Raw genomic sequence first — 19,437 nt, 5'->3', positions numbered from 1 at the left:
CTGGTTTCATTTCTTTCTTAAAATATTAAATATGCATACTGTAATGGCTAATGAAGCTATATGAGCTCAGAGCTTTCTATGTGGAAAGTTTCAAAATTTCAGATCCAATTTCTTTAATAGTTATAGGATTGTTCAGATTTTCTATTTCTTTTTGTGTCAGTTTTTATAAGTGTATGTGTACATATATATTTTAAGAATGTGTCCATTTAATCTAAAGTTTCCATTTATTAGCATAAGAATTTCCATAATATATCTTATGATCTTTTTAATATCTGTAAAGTCTGTAGTAATGTCCCCCCTTTCAATTCTGGCATCAGTCATTTGGTCTCTCTTTCTTTCTCTCCTTATGAGGGTTATATCAACATTTTCTTCAAAGAACCACTTTTTGTTACTTTGTTGATCACAGTTTCATCTTTTAAAATATATACATTGAAGGATATCAATGCCTCTCTAATTTGCATCCCATAAGTTCTGATATGTTGTATTTTCATTACTCAATTTCAGCATTCTAACTTCCACTGTGATTTCTTCTTTGATCCAAGGGTTATTTAGAAGTGTATTTCTCATTTCCAAGCCCAAGGGGATTTTCTAGCTACCTTATGTAATTGAGTTGTAGCTCAATTCACTATGTCAGAGAATTTATTCTATATGTTTCCAATACAAAATTTGTTGAGATTTACTTTATGTTCCATTTAATGGTCAATTTTTGTAAATGTTCCATTTGTGCTTGACAGCAATGTATATTCTGCAATGTTGGATGCAGAGTTCTATATATTAAATATGTCTTTTAGGGAACGTTAGCTAATCTTTTTGTCTGTTTATACTTTCGGTTCCTGTGAGAGAGGAGTGTTAAAATCTCTCACTATGATGGTAGGTTTTTCTACTTCTACTTGTTCGGTGCATTTTTGTTTTACATATATTTGAAGGAGGCTATATTAATAGGTGCATACACATTTAGAATGGATTTAGTTGGAAAACTGAATATTTTATCATAAAGTGTCCCTTTATTTTTCTAGTAATGTATATCTCCTTGAAGTCTACTTTGTCTGATATTAATACAGCTGTTCCCACTTTGTTTTTGTTAGTGTTTTCATGTTGTATCTTTTCGTAAATTTTATTTTCAATGTTTTGTACAGATTTTCCCTGACGTAAAATGCAGTTACATCCCAATAAACCTATCATAAGTTTAAGATATTGTGAGTAAAAAATGCATTTAATATTTACATCTAACCTACTGAACAGCATAGCTTAGCCTAGCCTAGCTTAAATGTGCTCAGAACACTTACATTAGCCTATAGTTGGGCAAAATCATCTAACACAAAACCTATTTTATAGTAAAGTGTCGAATATCTCATGTAATTTATTGAATACTGTACTGAAAGTGAAAAACAGAATGGCTGTATGGGTATGGAATGGTTCTAAGTGTATTGGTTGTTTACCCTTGTGATCTTGTGGCTGACTGGGAGCTGTGGCTCAATGCTACTACCCAGCATCATGAGAGAGCATTGTACCACATATTGCTAGCCTGGGAAAAGATCAAAATTCGAAGATGGTTTCTACTCAATGCATATGGCTTTCACACCATTTTAAAGTTGAAAAATTGTAAGTTGGACCACCATAAATTGGGGACCACCTATATATATGACTCTACTGTCTACTGGCTTCTGTTGCAACTGTTGAGAAGTCTGATGTCACTCTAATTGTTGTCTCTGTAGCACCGTGTGTTTCCTCTGCTTGCTTTTAAGATTTTCTCTTCACTGTTGGTGCTGTGCAGTTTCACCACAAGTGTGTGTAGGCGTGAATTTAATTTTATTTACCCTATTTGAGAATCACTGTTCCTCTTTATCTGTGAATTTGAGTCTTTCAACAGTATTGGAAAAGTCTCAGCCATCATCATGTCAAATATATTCTCTCTTACATTCTCTCCTCCTGGGACCCTGATTAGATGTATGTTACACATTTGATTCTTAATCTTTCTAATTCTTTTTTTTTTTTTTTTTTTTTTTGCGGTACACGGCCTCTCACTGCTGTGGCCCCTCCCGCTGCAGAGCACAGGCTCCGGACGCGCAGGCCCAGTGGCCATGGCCCACAGGCCCAGCCGCTCCGCGGCACGTGGGATCCTCACGGACCGGGGCACAAACCCGTGTCCCCTGCATCGGCAGGCGGACTCTCAACCACTGCGCCACCAGGGAAGCCCTCTAATTCTTTTTTAAGCAATGTCTAATCTTCTGTTAAACCCACTTACTATGTTTTCTTAATGAGTTTTTATATCTATATAAAATAAAAATGGTTCTTCTTTAAATCATTTTCAAATGCGTATTTGTGATTCCATCTTTCATTTCTTTAAACATTTTCTTTGTCAGTAATTTTTTATTTTGTATTTGATAATTCCAATATATGATGTCCTTGGGAAACTAATCTGTTGCTTATTGTTTCTGCTGACTCTCCCTCGTGGTAGCTTGTCCCCTTGTTTGTTTGGTGATCTTCGGTTGTGACCTCACATTAGTTGATCTTAATCTCTGGATATACTAGTGGCCCACATTAGGGACACTTCCCATGAAGATGGATTTGCATTTGCTTGCCAGGAGTTGGGGGCACTACAGACCTAGGACTACTTTAGTCACTTTGAGGATCTAGGCTTAATGTTGTCAGTCTCAAATTCAGCTTATCCATCTTTCTACTATCCTATGGTTTAGTCTCAGGATTGACTGCTACACCAATATTAGTATTTGCCCCCAGGACAATCTAGCCTTTTGTGCTTGCTTGCTGCTCCATGTTCCAACATGTGGTTTTAAAAATCCTTTAATGGGGAGAGGAAATGCAGCCTAGAGATTTATCTTAATTACTGTGAGGCTGGTAAATGCATTAAACTAATGTATCCTCTAGAATCTAGCTGTTTCTAAACAGGAGGACCTTCCAGAGTGTCTAGTCAAACATACTACCAGAAGAGGAGTCTAATTCTGGGTTGTTGTTGTTTTTTTTAAGTTGAAAGAAGCTTACTGAAAAGGAGGAATATGCTTTTGTCCAAGCATATAATGGATTATATTTCATTTTTATCTCTATCATTCCTTGCTGGTAAAAGTAGAAAACTGAAATCTTAAGGAAACAATGAAAATGAAAACTAATTTGTATGTAACCTGGTATGTTAAGAAATGGTAAGCATTACGTAATTTTTTTTACCTGATTTACTGCTGTCTTGAAGTTGGAAAACACGAATGAGGTCAGTTTTTTGTGAAATCATTCTCTCTTTTAACATCCTGATGGCTCTACTTTCAACAGCATTCATCCTATGTTAAGAAAATAATTATTAGGTGAAAGTTACATAAGTCATCCTGTTCTGTTTCATTTTAATATGATTTGTTGCCACTCATCAGTTTCTACATTAAATGAACTGTCTAACTTAACAAATAGCATATTACTAGGTGGTGAATGTGTTTATATGTATGTGTGTGTGAAATTTTAAAAGGATTATCACCGGTATTTTCTTTTTGATTTCAAAGATTCACATGAGGGCTTCCCTGGTGGCGCAGTGGTTGAGAGTCCGCCTGCCAATGCAGGGGATACGGGTTCGTGCCCCGGTCCGGGAAGATCCCACATGCCGCAGAGCCGCTGTGCCCGTGAGCCATGGCCGCTGAGCCTGCGCGTCCGGAGCCTGTGCTCCGTAATGGGAGAGGCCACAACAGTGAGAGGCCCACATACCGCAAAAAAAAAAAAAACCAAAAATAAAACAAAGATTCACATGAACAATTAGTGTACGAGAATATCCAAGACAAGAAGGAAAACAAAGAGGGACTTGCTATAGCAGATGTTGAAATTTACCTTAAAGTTACTTAAACAAAACAGCAGGTATTGACACAAGAGAAGACAGATACATACATGAATAGAATAGAATTTTCATAAATATAGTGAACTATAATATATATGGGAACAATATATATGACAAAGGAGGTATTAAAATTCAGTAGAAAAGGACGATTTTTAAAAATAGTGCTAGCACGATTAATGTCTGGATGTTAAACTTCTACCTCAGACCATTTACAAAAATCAATTCAAAATAAAGGAGGAACAGAGGAACAAAGTAGTCATGAGTCACCCCCAAAAAGCAAAATGGCAGATGTAAATCCAACCATATCAATAATAACATCGTATTTGAATGGATTAAATAAATAAAAAAGCAGAGATTATGAGACTGAATTTAAAAAATAAGATCCAACTATATGTTGTCTACAGGAGACACACTTTAGTTTCAAAGATACAAAGAGTTTGAAAGGAAAAAGTATACCATACAAACAGCAATCAGAAGAGAGTTAGAGTGGCCATACTAATAGGAGACAAAATAGACTTTAAGACAAAAGCTATTACTAGAGAAAAAGAGGGATATTTTATAATGATAAAAGAACCAATCAGTCAAGAAGATGAAATAATTATAAAACATATATGAAACTAACAACAGAGCCCAAAGCTACATGAAACAAAAACTGACAGAATTGAGGGGGCAAATAGACAATTCAATAATAACAGTTGGGGACTTCAGTACTCTACTTTCAATAACAGATAGAACAACTGGGCAGAAAATCAAAAAGGATATAAAAGACTTGAACAGCACTATAAACCAATTGGATCTAACAGATTTTTATAAAACACTTCACCCAACATCAGCAGAATATATATTCTTCTAAAGCGTATATGGAATATTCTCCACAATAAGACCCCATGTTAGGCCATAACATAAGTCTCAATAGATTTAAAATTATTAAAACCATACAAAGTATCTTTCCTGACTACAAATAAATAAATAAATTAGAGATTAATAACAAAGAAATTGGGAAAATCACCATGTAAGGAAATTAAGCAATACAATCCTAAATAACCAATGGGTCAAAGAAGAAATCACAACAGAAATAGAAAATACTTTAAGATGAATGAAACTGTAAATAAAACATGCCAAAACATATGAGATGCAATTAAAGAACTGCTTAGAGGAAAATATATATCCATAAATACCTATATTAAAAAAGAAAGATATCAAATCAATAGCATAATGTCTATCTTCAAAAGCTAGAAAAAAAAGATTCAACTAAAATCCAAAGCAAATACATGGATGGAAATAATTAAAAAAAGAGGAGAAATACATGAAATAGAGAAATAAAAAACAATAGAGAAAATCAACAAAACCAAAAATTGGTTCCTCGAAAAGATCAATAAAATTGACAAACTTTTAGCTAGACTGGCTAAGGAAAAAAAAAAGACCCAAATTTCTAAAGTCAAATGATTTTAGAAAGAGGGGTCATCACATTTGACCTTATAGAAATAAAAAGTATAAGGGAATACTATGAACAATTGTACACCAACAAATTAGATAACGGACAAATTCCTATAAAGATACAAATTACCAAAACTGGCTAGGAAGAAATAGAAAACTGAACATACCTGGAACAAGGAACAAGACTGAATAAGTAATCAAACAACTTCTCACAAAAAAAAGCTCAGGGCCAGATGGCTTCACTGGTGAATTCTACCAAACATTTAAAGAATTAATACCAATCATTCACAAACTCTTCCAAAAAATAGAAAAGGTGGGAATACTACCCATCTTATTATATAAAGCCAGTATTACCATGATACCAAAACCAAAGATCACAAGAAAACTACAGACCAATAACTCTTATGAATATAGATGGAAAATACTAGCAAACTGCATCTAGCAATATATAAAAAGGATCATATACCATTAACAAGTGGGATGTATCCCAAGAATGCAAGGTTTGTTTAACATCTCAAATTAATCAATGTAACACATCATATTAATAGAATAAAGGACAAAATCCACATGATCATCTCAATACATTCAGAAAAAGTATTTGACAAAATCCAACACTCTTCATGATAAAAACAGTCAACAAACTAGGCATGGAAGGGAACATCCTCAACCTGATAAGGGGCATCTACAAAAAACACATAGCTAATATACATAATGCTGAAAGAGTGAATATGTCCCTCTTAAGATCAGGAAGAAGACAAGGGTATCTGCTCTCACCACTTCTATTCAATATTGGTTTGGAGGTTCTAGCCAGGCAGTTAAGCAAGAAAAGAAAGTAAAAGGCATCCAGATTGGAAAGGAAGAAGTAAAACTATCCGCATTCACAGATAATATGATCTTGTATATAGAAAATCCCATAGATTCCACTAAAAACTATTAGAACTTTGTACAGCAACTATACTTCAATAAAAAAGATAAATTAAAAAAACTATTAGAACTAATAAAGAAGTTCATTAAGATTGCACAACATACAAAAATCAACTGTATTTCTATACATTATAAATGAATAATCCAAAAATGTAATTAAGAAAACAATCCCAGCTCTCACTCCCTCTTGTGAGAACACCAGAATCACAACTAGCTGCTGAACAATCATCGACAGGAAGACACTGGAACTCACCAAAAAAGATACCCCACATCCAAAGACAAAGGAGAAGCCACAAAGAGACAGTAGGAGGGGCGCAATCACGGTAAAATCAAATCCCATAACTGCTGGGTGGGTGATTCGCAGACTGGAGAACACTTATACCACAGAAGTCCACCCACTGGAGTGAAGGTTCTGAGACCCACGTCAGGCTTCCCAACCTGGGGGTCAGGCAACGGAAGGAGGAATTCCTAGAGAACCAGACTTTGAGGCCTAGTGGGATGTGACTGCAGGACTTTGACAGGACTGGGGGAAACAGAGACCCCATTCTTGGAGGGCACATACTAAGTAGTCTGTGCATCGGGACCCAGGGGAAGGAGCAGTGACCCCAGGGGAGACTGAACCAGACCTACCTGCTAGTGTTGGAGGCTCTCCTGCAGAGGCAGGGGGGGTGGCTGTGGCTCACCGTGGGGACAAGGACACTGGCAGCAGAAGTCCTGGGAGGGACTCCTTGGCGTGAGCCCTCCCAGAGTCTGTCATTAGCCCCACCAAAGAGCCCAGGTAGGCTCCAGTGTTGGGGTGCCTCAGGCCAAACAACCAACAGGGAGGGAACCCAGCCTCACCCATCAGTAGTCAAGCAGATTAAAGTTTTACTGAGCTCTGCCCACCAGTGCAACAGTCAGCTCTACCCACCACCAGTCTCTCCCATCAGGAAGCTTGCACAGCCTCTTAGATAGCCTCACCCACCGGAGGGCAGACAGCAGAAGCAAGAAAAACTACAGTCCTGCAGCCTGTGAAACAAAAACCACATTCACGGAAAGACAGACAAGATGAAAAGGCAGAGGGCTATGTACCAGATGAAGGAACAAGATAAAACCCCAGAAAAACAACTAAATGAAGTGGAGATAGGCAACCTTCCAGAAAAAGAATTCAGAATAATGATAGTGAAGATGATCCAGGACCTCGGAAAAAGAATGGAGGCAAAGATTGAGAAGATGCAAGAAATGTTTAACAAAGACCTAGAAGAATTCAAGAACAAACAAACAGAGATGAACAATACAATAACTGAAATGAAAACTACACTTGAAGGAATCAATAGCAGAATAACTGAGGCAGAAGAACGGATAAGTGACCTGGAAGACAGAATGGTGGAGTTCACTGCTGCGGAACAGACTAAAGAAAAAGAACGAAAAGAAATGAAGACAGCCTAAGAGACCTCTGGGACAACAGTAAAGGCAACAACATTCGCATTATAGGGGTCCCAGAAGGCAAAGAGAGAGAGAAAGGACCACAGAAAATTGTTGAAGAGATTATAGTCGAAAACTTCCCTAACATGGGAAAGGAAATAGCCACCCAAGTCCAGGAAGCGCAGCAAGTCCCATACAGGATAAACTCAAGGAGAAACACACCGAGACACATAGTAATCAAATTGGCAAAAATTAAAGAGAAAGAAAAATGATTGAAAGCAGCAAGGGAAAAACAACAAATAACATACAAGGGAACTCCCATAAGGTTAACAGCTGATTTCTCAGCAGAAACTCTACAAGCCAGAAGCGAGTGGCATGATATACTTAAAGTGATGAAAGGGAAGAACCTACAACCAAGATTACTCTACCGGGCAAGGACCTCATTCAGATTTGATGGAGAAATCAAAAGCTTTACAGACAAGCAAAAGCGAAGAGAATTCAGCACCACCAAACCGGCTCTACAACAAATGCTAAAGGAACTTCTCTAAGTGGGAAACACAAGAGAAGAAAAGGACCTACAAAAACAAACCCCAAACAATTAAGAAAATGGTCATAGGAACATACATATCCATAATTACCTTAAACGAGAGTGGATTAAATGCTCCAACCAAAAGACACAGGCTTGCTGAATGGATACAAAAACAAGACCCATATATATGCTGTCTACAAAAGACCCACTTCAGACCTAAGGACACATACAGACTGAAAGTGAGGGGATGGAAAAAGATATTCCATGCAAATGGAAATCAAAAGAAAGCTGGAGTAGCAACACTCATATCAGATAAAATAGACTAACATAAAGAATGTTACAAGAGACAAGGAAGGACACTACATCATGATAAAGGGACCAATCCAAGAAGAAGATATAACAATTATAAATATATATGCACCCAACATAGGAGCACCTCAATACATAAGGCAAATGCTAACAGCTGTAAAAGAGGAAATCAACAGTAACACAATAATAGTGGAGGACTTTAACACCTCACTTACACCAGTGGAAAGACCATCCAAACAGAAAATAAATAAGGAAACACAAGCTCTAAATGACACCATAGGCCAGATAGATTTAACTGATATTTATTTATAGGACATTCCATCCAAAAACAGCAGATAACACTTTCTTCTCCAGTGCACATGGAACATTCTCCATGATAGATCACACGTCGGGTCACAAATCAAGCCTCAGTAAATTTAAGAAAATTGAAATCATATCAAGCATCTTTTCTGACCACAACACTATGAGACTAGAAATCAATTACAGGGAAAAAAAGTAAAAAACAAAAACACATGGAGGCTAAAAAATACGTTACTAAATAACCAAGAGATCACTGAAGAAATCAAAGAGGAAGTCAAAAAATACCTAGAGACAAATGACAATGAAAACATGACAATGCAAAACCTATGGGATGCAGCAAAACCAGTGCTAAGAGGGAAGTTTATAGATATACAAGCCTACCTCCAGAAACAAGAAAAATCTCAAATAAACAATCTAACCTTACACCTAAAGGAACTAGAGAAAGAAGAACAAAGAAAATCAAAGTTAGCAGAAGGAAAGAAATAAAGATCAGACCAGAAATAAATGAAATAGAAACAAAGAAAACAGTAGCAAGCATCAATAAAACTAAAAGCTGGTTCTTTGAGAAGATAAGCAAAATTGATAAACTATTAGCAAGACTCAACAAGAAAAAGAGGGAGAGGGCTCAAATCAATAAAATTAGAAATGAAAAAGGAGAAGCTACAACAGACACCACAGAAATACAAAGCATCCTAAGAGACTACTACGAGCAACTCTATGCCAAAAAAATGGACAACCTGGAAGAAATGGACAAATTCTTAGAAAGGTATAACCTTCCAAGACTGAACCAGGAAGATATACAAAATATGAACAGACCAATCACAAGTAATGAAACTGATTAAAGATCTTCCAAAAAACAAAGTCCAGGCCCAGATGGCTTCACAGGTGAATCCTATCAAACATTTAGAGAAGCGCTAACACCCATCCTTCTCAAACTCATCCAAAACTGCAGAGGAAGGAACACTCCCAAACTCATTCTATGAGGCCACCATCACCCTGATACCAAAACCAGACAAAGATACTACAAAAAAGGAAAATTACAGACCAATATCACTGATGAATATAGATGCAAAAATCCTCAACAAAATACTAGCAAACAGAATCCAACAACTCATTAAAAGGATCATACGCCATGATCAAGTGGCATTTATCCCAGGGATGCAAGGATTCTTCAATATACGCAAATCAATCAAAGTGATATACCATATTAACAAACTGAAGAATAAAAACCATATGATCATCTCAATAGATGCAGAAAAAGCTATTGACAAAATTCAACACCCATTTATGATAAAAATTCTCCAGAAAGTGGGCATAGAGGGAACCTGCGTCAACATAATAGAGGCCATGTATGACAAACCCACAGCAAACATCATTCTCAATGGTGAAAAACTGAAAGCATTTCCTCTAAGATCAGGAACAAGACAAGGATGTCCACTCTCACCACTATTATTCAACATAGTTTTGGAAGTCCTAGCCACGGCAATCAGAGAAGAAAAAGAAATAAAAGGAATACAAATTGGAAAAGAAGAAGTAAAACTGTCACTGTCTGCAGATGACATGATACTATACATAGAGAATCCTAAAGAGGCCACCAGAAAACTACTAGAGCTAATCAATGCATTTGGTAAAGTTGCAGGATACAAAATTAATGCACAGAAATCTCTGGCATTCCTATACACTAATGATGAAAAATCTGAAAGAGAAATTCAGGAAACACTCTCATTTACCATTGCAACAAAAAGAATAAAATACCGAGGAATAAACCTACCTAGGGAGACGAAGACCTATATGCAGAAAACTATAAGACACTGATGAAAGAAATTAAAGATGGTACCAACAGATGGAGAGATATACCATGTTCTTATATTGGAAGAATCAACATTGTGAAAATGACTATAATACCCAAAGCAATCTACAGATTCAATGCAATCCCTATCAAATTACCAATGGCATTTTTTACAGAACTAGCACAAAAAATCTTAAAATTTGTACGGAGACACAAAAGACCCCGAATAGCCAAAGCAGTCTTGAGGGAAAAAAACGGAGCTGGAGGAATCAGACTCCCTGACTTCAGACTATATGACAAAGCTACAGTAATCAAGACAATATGGTACTGGCACAAAAACAGAAACATAGGTCAATGGAGCAAGATAGAAAGCCTGGAGATAAACCCACGCACCTATGGTCAACTAATCTATGACAAAGGAGGCAAGGATATACAATGGAGAAAAGACAGTCTCTTCAATAAGTGGTGCTGGGAAAACTGGACAGCTACATGTAAAAGAATGAAATTAGAACACTGGCTAACACCAAACACAAAAATAAACTCAAAATGAATTCAAGACCTAAATGTAAGACTGGACACTATAAAACTCTTAGAGGAAACCATAGGAAGAACACTCTTTGACATAAATCACAGCAAGATGTTTTTTGATCCACCTCCTAGAGTAAAGGAAATAAAAATAAACAAATGGGACCTAATGAAACTTAAAAGCTTTTGCACAGCAAAGGAAACCATAAACAAGATGAAAAGACAACCCTCAGGCTGAGAGAAAATATTTGCAAACGAATCAACGGACAAAGGATTAATCTCCAAAATATATAAACAGCTCATGCAGCTCAAAATTAAAGAAACAAACAACCCAATCCGAAAATGGGCAGAAGACCTAAATAGACATTTCTCCAAAGAAGACATACAGATGGCCAGGAAGCACATGAAAAGCTTCTCAACATCACTAATTATTAGAGAAATGCAAATTGAAACTACAATGAGGTATCACCTCACACCAGTGAGAATGGGCATCATCAGAAAATCTAAAAACAAATGCTGGAGAGGGTGTGGAGAAAAGGGAACCCTCTTGCACTGTTGGTGGGAATGTAAACTGATACAGCCACTATGGAGAACAGTACGGAGGTTCTTTAAAAAACTAAAAATAGAATTACCATATGACCCAGCAATCCCACTACTGGACATATACCCAGAGAAAACCATAATTCAAAAAGACACATGCGGGCTTCCCTGGTGGCGCAGTGGTTAAGAATCCACCTGCCAATGCAGGGGACATGGGTTCGAGCCCTGGTCCGGGAAGATCCCACATGCCGCGGAGCAACAAGCCCGTGTGCCACAACTGCTGAGCCTGTGCTCTAGAGCCTGTGAGCCACAACTACTGAGTCCATGTGCTACAACTACTGAAGCCTGTGTGCCTGGAACCCACGCCCCACAGCAAGGGAAGCCACCGCAGTGAGAAGCCTGCGCACCACAATGAAGAGTAGCCCCCGCTCGCCTCAACTAGAGAAAGCCCGCACACAGCAATGAAGACCCAACACAGCCAAAAAAAAGAATAAATAAAATAAATTAAAAAAAAAAAAAAAGACACATGCACCCCATTGTCTATTGCAGCACTATTTACAATAGCCAGGTCATGGAAGCAACCTAAATGCCCATTGACAGACAAATGGTTAAAGAAGATGTGGTACATATAAACAATGGAATATTACTCAGTCATAAAAAGGAACGAAATTGAGTCATTTGTTGAGACGTGGATGGATCTAGAGACTGTCATACAGAGTGAAGTAAGTCAGAAAGAGAAAAACAAATATCGTATATTAATGCATGTACGTGGAACCTAGAAAAATGGTACAGATGAACTGGTTTGCAGGGCAGAAGTTGAGACACAGATGTAGAGAACAAACGTATGGACACCAAGGGCAGAAAGCCGCTGGCGGGTGGGGATGGTGGTGTGATGAATTGGGCAATTGGGAATGACATGTATACACTGATGTGTATAAAATTGATGACTAACAAGAACCTGCTGTATAAAAAAATAAATAAAATTAAATTTAAAAATTAAAAAAAAAACAATCCCACTTACTACAGCACCAAAAAGAATAAAACACTTAGAAATGAATTTAACAAAGGAAGTCCAAGACTTGCACACTGAGAAGCACAAAATATTTTTCAAGGAAATTAAAGAAGATCAAAATAAATAGAACAATATGGACTGGAATATTTAATATTGTTAAAATGGCAATAGCCCGAAATTGATATTACATATTCAAAATAATCCCTATCAAAATCCCAGTGGGCATTTTTGCATAAGTTGACAAGCTGATTCTAAAATCACATGGAAAACAATCTTAAAAAAGAAGACTCAAATTCAACTCACCTTTCTCAATTTCAAAGTTACCAAAAAGCTACAGTAATCAAGACAGGGTGTTACTCACATTACGATAGTCATATAGGTCAATGGAGTACAATTTAAAGTTCAGAAATAAACCCATACCTTTATGGTCAATTGATTTTTGACAACTGTGCCAAGACAGTCAAATAGAGGAAGGATAGTCTTTCCCACTGATGTTGCTGGGAAAATTGAATATCCACATTTTAAAGAATAAGGTTGGACCCTTACCTCACACTATACACAAAAATTAACTCAAAATGGATCAGATATCCAAATATAAGAACTTAATCTATAAAAATAATCTATAAAATTCTCAGAAGAAAACATAGGAATAAAGCCTCATGACTTTGACTTAGGCAGTTGGTTCTTAGATACCTCATCACAAGCAGAAAACAGAAAAAGCAGAAAAAAAAGATATATTGGATTTCATCAAAATTAAAAACTTTTGTGCTGCAAATAATAACATCAAGAAAGTGAAAAGACATCCCATAGAATGGAAGAGACTATTTGCAAATCATATATCTAATAAGTGACATGAATATAGGATATATGAATAACTCTTACAATGCAATAATAAAAAGAGTAGTAACTCAATTAAAAATGGAAAAAGGATCTGAAAGAGACATTTCACTAAAGAAGATATACAAATGCCCAAAAAGAACATGAAAAGATCCTCAAAGTCATTGGTCATGAGGGAAATGTAAATCAAAACCAAGAGTTCCTACCTCACATCCACTAAGATGGCTATAATCAAAAAGACAGATCATAACAAGGGTTGTCAAGGATGTGGAGAAATTGGAATCTTCATACATTGCTGGTGGGAATGTAAAATTGTGCATCCCCTTGGGAAAAAAGCTTGCAAGTTCCTCAAAATGTTAAACATAACCATTACTATATAAGCCAGCAATTCCACTTTCATGTATATACCCAAGAGAAATGAAAACAAATGTATACACAAAACCCTGTCCACCAACGTTCAAAACAACATTATTCATAGTAGCCAAAAAGTGGAAACAACCCACATTTCTATTAGCTGATAAATGGACAAAGAAAATGAGGTCTATTGATACAATGGAATGTTATTCAGCCATTAAAAGGACTGAAGTACTGATACATGTTACAACATGAATGAACCTCAAAAGCACTGTGCTAAGAAAAAGAAGCTAGTCACAAAAGACCACATATTGTGTAATCCTATTTACATGACATTTCCAGAATAGGCAAATCTATAGGGACAGAAAGTAGATTAGTGGTTAACTAGAGTTGTGATGGGGGGGGCGGTGGCCAGGGATGGGGAGGCGATAATGATGAGTGACTACTAATGGATACAAGTTTTCTTTTTAGGATGGAACAAATGTTCAAAAATTAGTTTATGGTGATGTTACACAACTCTGTAAATATACCAAATATCATTGAATTGTATACTTTAATTTGGTAAACTTTCAACAAAGCTGTTAAAATAAATTACAAATATATATGTAATATATATATATATGTAATATATATATATGTGTGTGTGTGTATAAAATTTATGTGGAGACATTTTTCTACTGAAGGGGAAAATCCAAAAGTTATAATGAAATTATAAAATGTGATTTCATAGAATAAAGTAAAATCAAGACACCAACAAAATATATGCATCATGCCCATAAAAATCCTCCATCCCTTCTATGCAAACAATTCCTAAAAATTTATCAGAAAATGACAAACAGCCCAATATAAAATAGGGGAATACTATAAACAGGAAATTCAAAGAAAAGAAAATGCAATGTTCAAAAATATAAGATGGGTAAACTCAGCTGTCTAAAATATGCTAATTAAAACAATGAGATTTATCATTTTTATCCATCAGCTTGGCAAAAATTAAGAAGAGTAATAACTTATGAGACTAATGAGGATGTGGAGAAATTAATATGTTGTTTTCCAGATTGTTAATTGTTACAACTCTTTTGGAGTATCTAATGCATACATTGAAAATTGCTGCTCTTGGTTTCAAATATGAGCGCATTCACCACTTGGCTTCTGGAATTACTTCCATTTTGTTTATACTAATGAGTAATGAGTAAGTCATTTTCTTCACTCCCATGGCTGCTCTTAGTCACTCTGGACTGGTTCTACTTGGTCACTAGTACCAGAGCTCAAAAATCTCCTTAGAGTATACATACCTTTGGTAAAGAGGCCTCAAGCATGTTGCCCTAGTTACTTGGTACTGGAAAAATCGAGGGGGCGTACCAGAACTCACTCTGATGTAAGCTCCTCGATTGCTACCTTCTTCATAATAATTAGATGCAGAAAATACAGTAATAACCTGGTTAAAGAGAGTGTGAGGTTCACATAGAGTTAGTTCTCAAAAGGTCCTTCAATAAAGTCAGAAACAGCTCAATTCTTAAAAAGCAAAAATCAAAGTTCAAAATCCATACAAATCATCCAAGTCTGATGGGATTTCCTGTGATTCCATTGAAGAGAAACAAGGCTTTGAAATCACTGTCTCCAGGAGTACGAACTTCTAGCCACTCATCCCCACAGTGCAATCTTGTGTACAATTTCAGTTCCATATCTTACAATCCTCCTTAATGCTCAGTTCTGTAAATTCTAATTTTCCAAGGGGGTAAAGCCTTTATTTTCTTTCCTTGTGCTATTTGAGCATTCAAAATAAAACTTGTCTAGTATCACAGTCCTTTTCTTTTGTCTGTAGCTGACTGATTTAGAGGGTTCAGGGCCCCCCACAAAACCAGTGCTTTAAGGTCAGAGAAATAGTGGCTAGATAAGGGACCATGGCCACTCTGTTGGGAAGGAACCAACCTTGGGGGCGTGGGGGAGGATGGGGAGCCTTGGGAGGGTAATACTTGTCAGTGACAGGAAAGCTGGTTTAGGCCCAGTCCTGCCCTAATGGGCAGGTCACTTCAGACAAACCACTGCTACTTTCTCCCGGTTTTCTTATTACAAATAAACCCTAAATAATACTTGCCTTACCATTTCGCAATGTCAGTATGAGCCTCCAATGAACTAAAAGAGTTAGGAAAAGTAAAAGTGTTGAAACAGAAGGAAAGGCCATGCAATTTGGTATTCCTTTTTAATTATTGCTGTTCACTATGAGAAAAGGGGGCATCCCAGGACAACCTGGGACCAGAAACCAGCTCCTCAGGCCTCGCCTCTCTAGCCTATCAGACACCACTGAAGAAGCACAACGCATTCCATTTTAGTGGCTGCAGCGAAACTGCCCACAGAGAGGGACTTGCTAGAGCTCACCTACCCAGTGAATAGAAGAGAAGTATGTTTTGTGGTTCTGCTCTGCACAGGGAAAGTGCAAAAGGTGAAAGAGAGCAAACTGGATTCACTGCTGCCTTTCTGTGCTCAGTGACGATAAGTACATTCTTAACCCCACTACTGGAGATTTGCCTTGCGATTAGCACAGAACAAAGCCTTTCTGTGTGTGTACTTAGTGCCATGTGTCAGAGTTTCTATCTCTGGGATTAGGGAGGATCGGAGAAATAAACCAAATATCTCTTAGGGTGAGGGACAGTGATCTACCAAAGCATGCAGTTCTGTTTTGGGTCTAGGGAAGACATTTTCCCGTGGGCTTCGAGGTCAGACACATCCTGTGAAGAAAGACTAGGCTTAGGGGAAGGATGTCTGTGATGATGTCACCAACACTGTTAGCTTACCTTCCCATCATGGCAAATTTCATACCCTTCGGGCTTACATTCATGAGACCTAATGAGCATCTTCAACTGGTATTTATTAAGAATCTTGGAGGTAATGTCTGGTCCAAAATAGCAGCCCCCTCCTCGACCTGTATTTGGGTAACAGCCTCTTTTGCCTCTCGGATCACTCCACAGAATGTCGATAACCTTGGAACAACAAATCAGATTAGGCTGTCACTTACAACTGAGAGTTTATCTTTCTAGATTCCAACTTCTTTTCCAGAAATATTATCCCAAGTTATCCCAAAGTCTCACTATTTCTCATTCCTCCTTCAAAACTGTTTCACACTCATCTCCTCCATGAATCTTTTCCAGAATAATGTGAATGCCCATAGCCACCACAATCCCTTTCTACCCATCCCCAATAACCAATGTAGCAATACTTAGTAACCATGAAGGATCAGCCCTTGGGCTTTTTCTTTTCTTTTTTTTAAAATTCCATCGCAATTGCTTCACAATTGCTTAAACTACAGGGTCTTTTCTCTTAAAAAGAACTTCACTGCCATGTTCAAAGGAGAAAGTAGCTCCCCACAGTGAACATACAGCCACTTGGTGTTTTTAATATGTTCAAAGAGATAAGGTAAGTCTCCCAGCTATGGTCTTGGCCCTGGTTTTTGTCCTGTTGAGTACATAGCATGATAAAGCCTTTTCTCCATCACAAATATAGGCAACTGTTCACCCAAGAATACCTTGTAAAGCATCTCCTTCACTTTTTGCCCTCCTTGATAAGCACATTCTCAGCTTCAGGAGTACACTTAGCCGTTGACTGGGTTTCCACAAGTATGTTATTAGCATAACATTTCCTTGTGGGGATGAAAGAGGCAAGTGCAGCCTGCATGATGCTCACGACTGAAGACCCAAGTTTCTAATAATTTTTTCATAAAAAATTGGGGGCTCCCTGTTTGTAGCTCTGATCTACATATAATGTTTCTTTATTCAAACATCTCCTATGGGAGCTTCAGCAGTAGTGTGAAAAACTAGCTTTGTAGTTAAAGCTATGCAACCTTGAGAAAAGTCTTTGGGTCTTACTTTCTTTAAAATCAGAGATTTGGGCCAGATGGCTTGTGAAGTATCTGAAAGTTCTAACAGACTTCATTTTCTAATTTTTCATAGTCTAATAGACTGTATTTTCCACATGTTTCTTTGAAGGGCATGAAGAAGCATGTATTTTAAGTTGTGCAGTTATTCTAGTGGGTCCAAATCAGATCTTAAAAAGACCAGAAATGGTTGTCCCACTAAACCTGACTGTACACCCATTTATAGGTCTGGTATTGAAGGGGAGCTAGAAATAAGTGAGGGGAAAGACAGTGAGGTGGAGAGAACAGAACTGGTAGGAGAACTTCTCTGGAATGCTAAGCACCTCATCAGAACTGGAGACACTGTGCACCAGGCACATTCCGGACACTTGCAGATGATTGATTTTTTTGATGATTGACTGAAGTGAGAATTAAAACCACCTAAGAAGATGCAGATCAGGATTCTCCTTTCTCCCCCACTGAATTCCAACACTGGCACAACCCTACCCTACAAATAAATATAATGGAACCCATTTACTTTGCTGGTGATTATGATGAAAATAACACTTGCATTTGAAACTGAGCCATATCTGAATCTTACACCATGAATTCATGTCTGGGAGACATGATCTGACCTTTAGTATAATGAAGGAGAAAACATGGAACACGAGGAGGCGTGTTTTATAAGGAGGGGATTAACTTTTAAATTCCTACATAAGATGCAAGTCATTTACAGCCAAAATTACCCCAGGAAAACCTTCTAAATTACTCTTAAAGCATAGTATACATGATTTTGTATATAAAACCCTATACAGACATATGGATGTGTGAATATTTTATATATGTGATAATGTAGAACATATGATAAATTATATGAAACTAAAATTTTATACTTTTTTCTCCTTTTTGCCATATGTATATAGTTGAAATTTACATAAGTTAAATGTACATATGATGGGACCCTGTTAAACTAGAATAAGCACTGGCCATGGAGTTAGCTCTTCAAGTGTCACCTATGTCACCATGGAACCTATTCGGGCCTTAGCTGACTCCTCAGTGAAATGAGGAAGATATAGCTAACATTCATTTTTCTTTGGTTCAAGGTCATAAGGGGTCATAAGGGGTATCAATTTTATAGAAGGGAGCTTCTTCAGAACCATCCATTCAATGAGTTCTGCATTTCTTTTCTCTGCCCAGAATTCATTCATTCATAAACTTTACAGAGACTGTGACGACAATATAGATTTAATTCTGAGGCTCACAAACAAAAAATGCTATAAAAGTCACTTTGTTGGTGAAACAAATTCCTCAGCAGAGACAATCTCTTTCCTCTCAACAACATCCTATCCACTGAAATGCAAGGGCCTTTGGGAGTACATGAAAGAATAAGTATTTACAACATTCCTTCCTGAAAATTTTCAAACCAAAGATTGGAAAGGTTTTTACTGAATGACAACTTTTGTATGACCTGGTCAACAAAAATCTATTTGTGTCTCAGCCTTTACACCTCCTAAATCCAAAATAAATCCTGCAAGTGTCCCATGCTTGCCTACAGTTTTAAGTAATCCCGTTTTCAAAAGTATGCTTTTGGGGAGAGATAATAGCTCTGAAAGATGTATCTAAACGCTTCTCTTCTAAGACACTAACACTGTAGATTCACTTTTGTATTTTCCCTTAGTTATGTGTCCTCCTTCCAGCTTTTGAATATGTCGTCTTAAAAGCTGTGCTCAGTCCAAACCTTCCAGCCAAGTACCTAGATGGCTTTAGATACCTACTCCTTGCCTACCCATCGCCTCATTGGATG

At 37.2% G+C, this 19,437-nt stretch overlaps 1 protein-coding gene across 11 annotated transcripts in view; it reads right to left on the bottom strand.

The window, feature by feature from the left end:
* The window catches only part of PPEF1 (protein phosphatase with EF-hand domain 1), a 148,662-nt gene that overhangs the window by 10,216 nt on the left and 119,009 nt on the right, over positions 1-19,437 (bottom strand). For all 11 annotated transcript variants that reach the window (XR_013825664.1, XR_013825665.1, XR_013825666.1 and 8 more), the window contains 3 exons: positions 16,579-16,764; positions 15,079-15,221; positions 3,181-3,287 (listed from right to left, as the gene is read on the bottom strand). Coding sequence is in view for 1 of the 11 variants with exons in the window: in XM_079910172.1 (XP_079766298.1) it covers positions 3,181-3,287; positions 15,079-15,221; positions 16,579-16,764 (436 nt within the window). In the remaining 10 variants the exon portion in view is untranslated. The remainder of the gene's footprint in view (positions 1-3,180; positions 3,288-15,078; positions 15,222-16,578; positions 16,765-19,437) is intronic.

Source organism: Stenella coeruleoalba, assembly GCF_951394435.1.
Source record: "Stenella coeruleoalba genome assembly, chromosome: X".
NCBI lineage: Eukaryota > Metazoa > Chordata > Mammalia > Artiodactyla > Delphinidae > Stenella > Stenella coeruleoalba.
The sequence above is the reverse complement of the archived record's forward strand: the minus strand, read 5'-3'. Positions and strand labels throughout refer to the sequence as shown.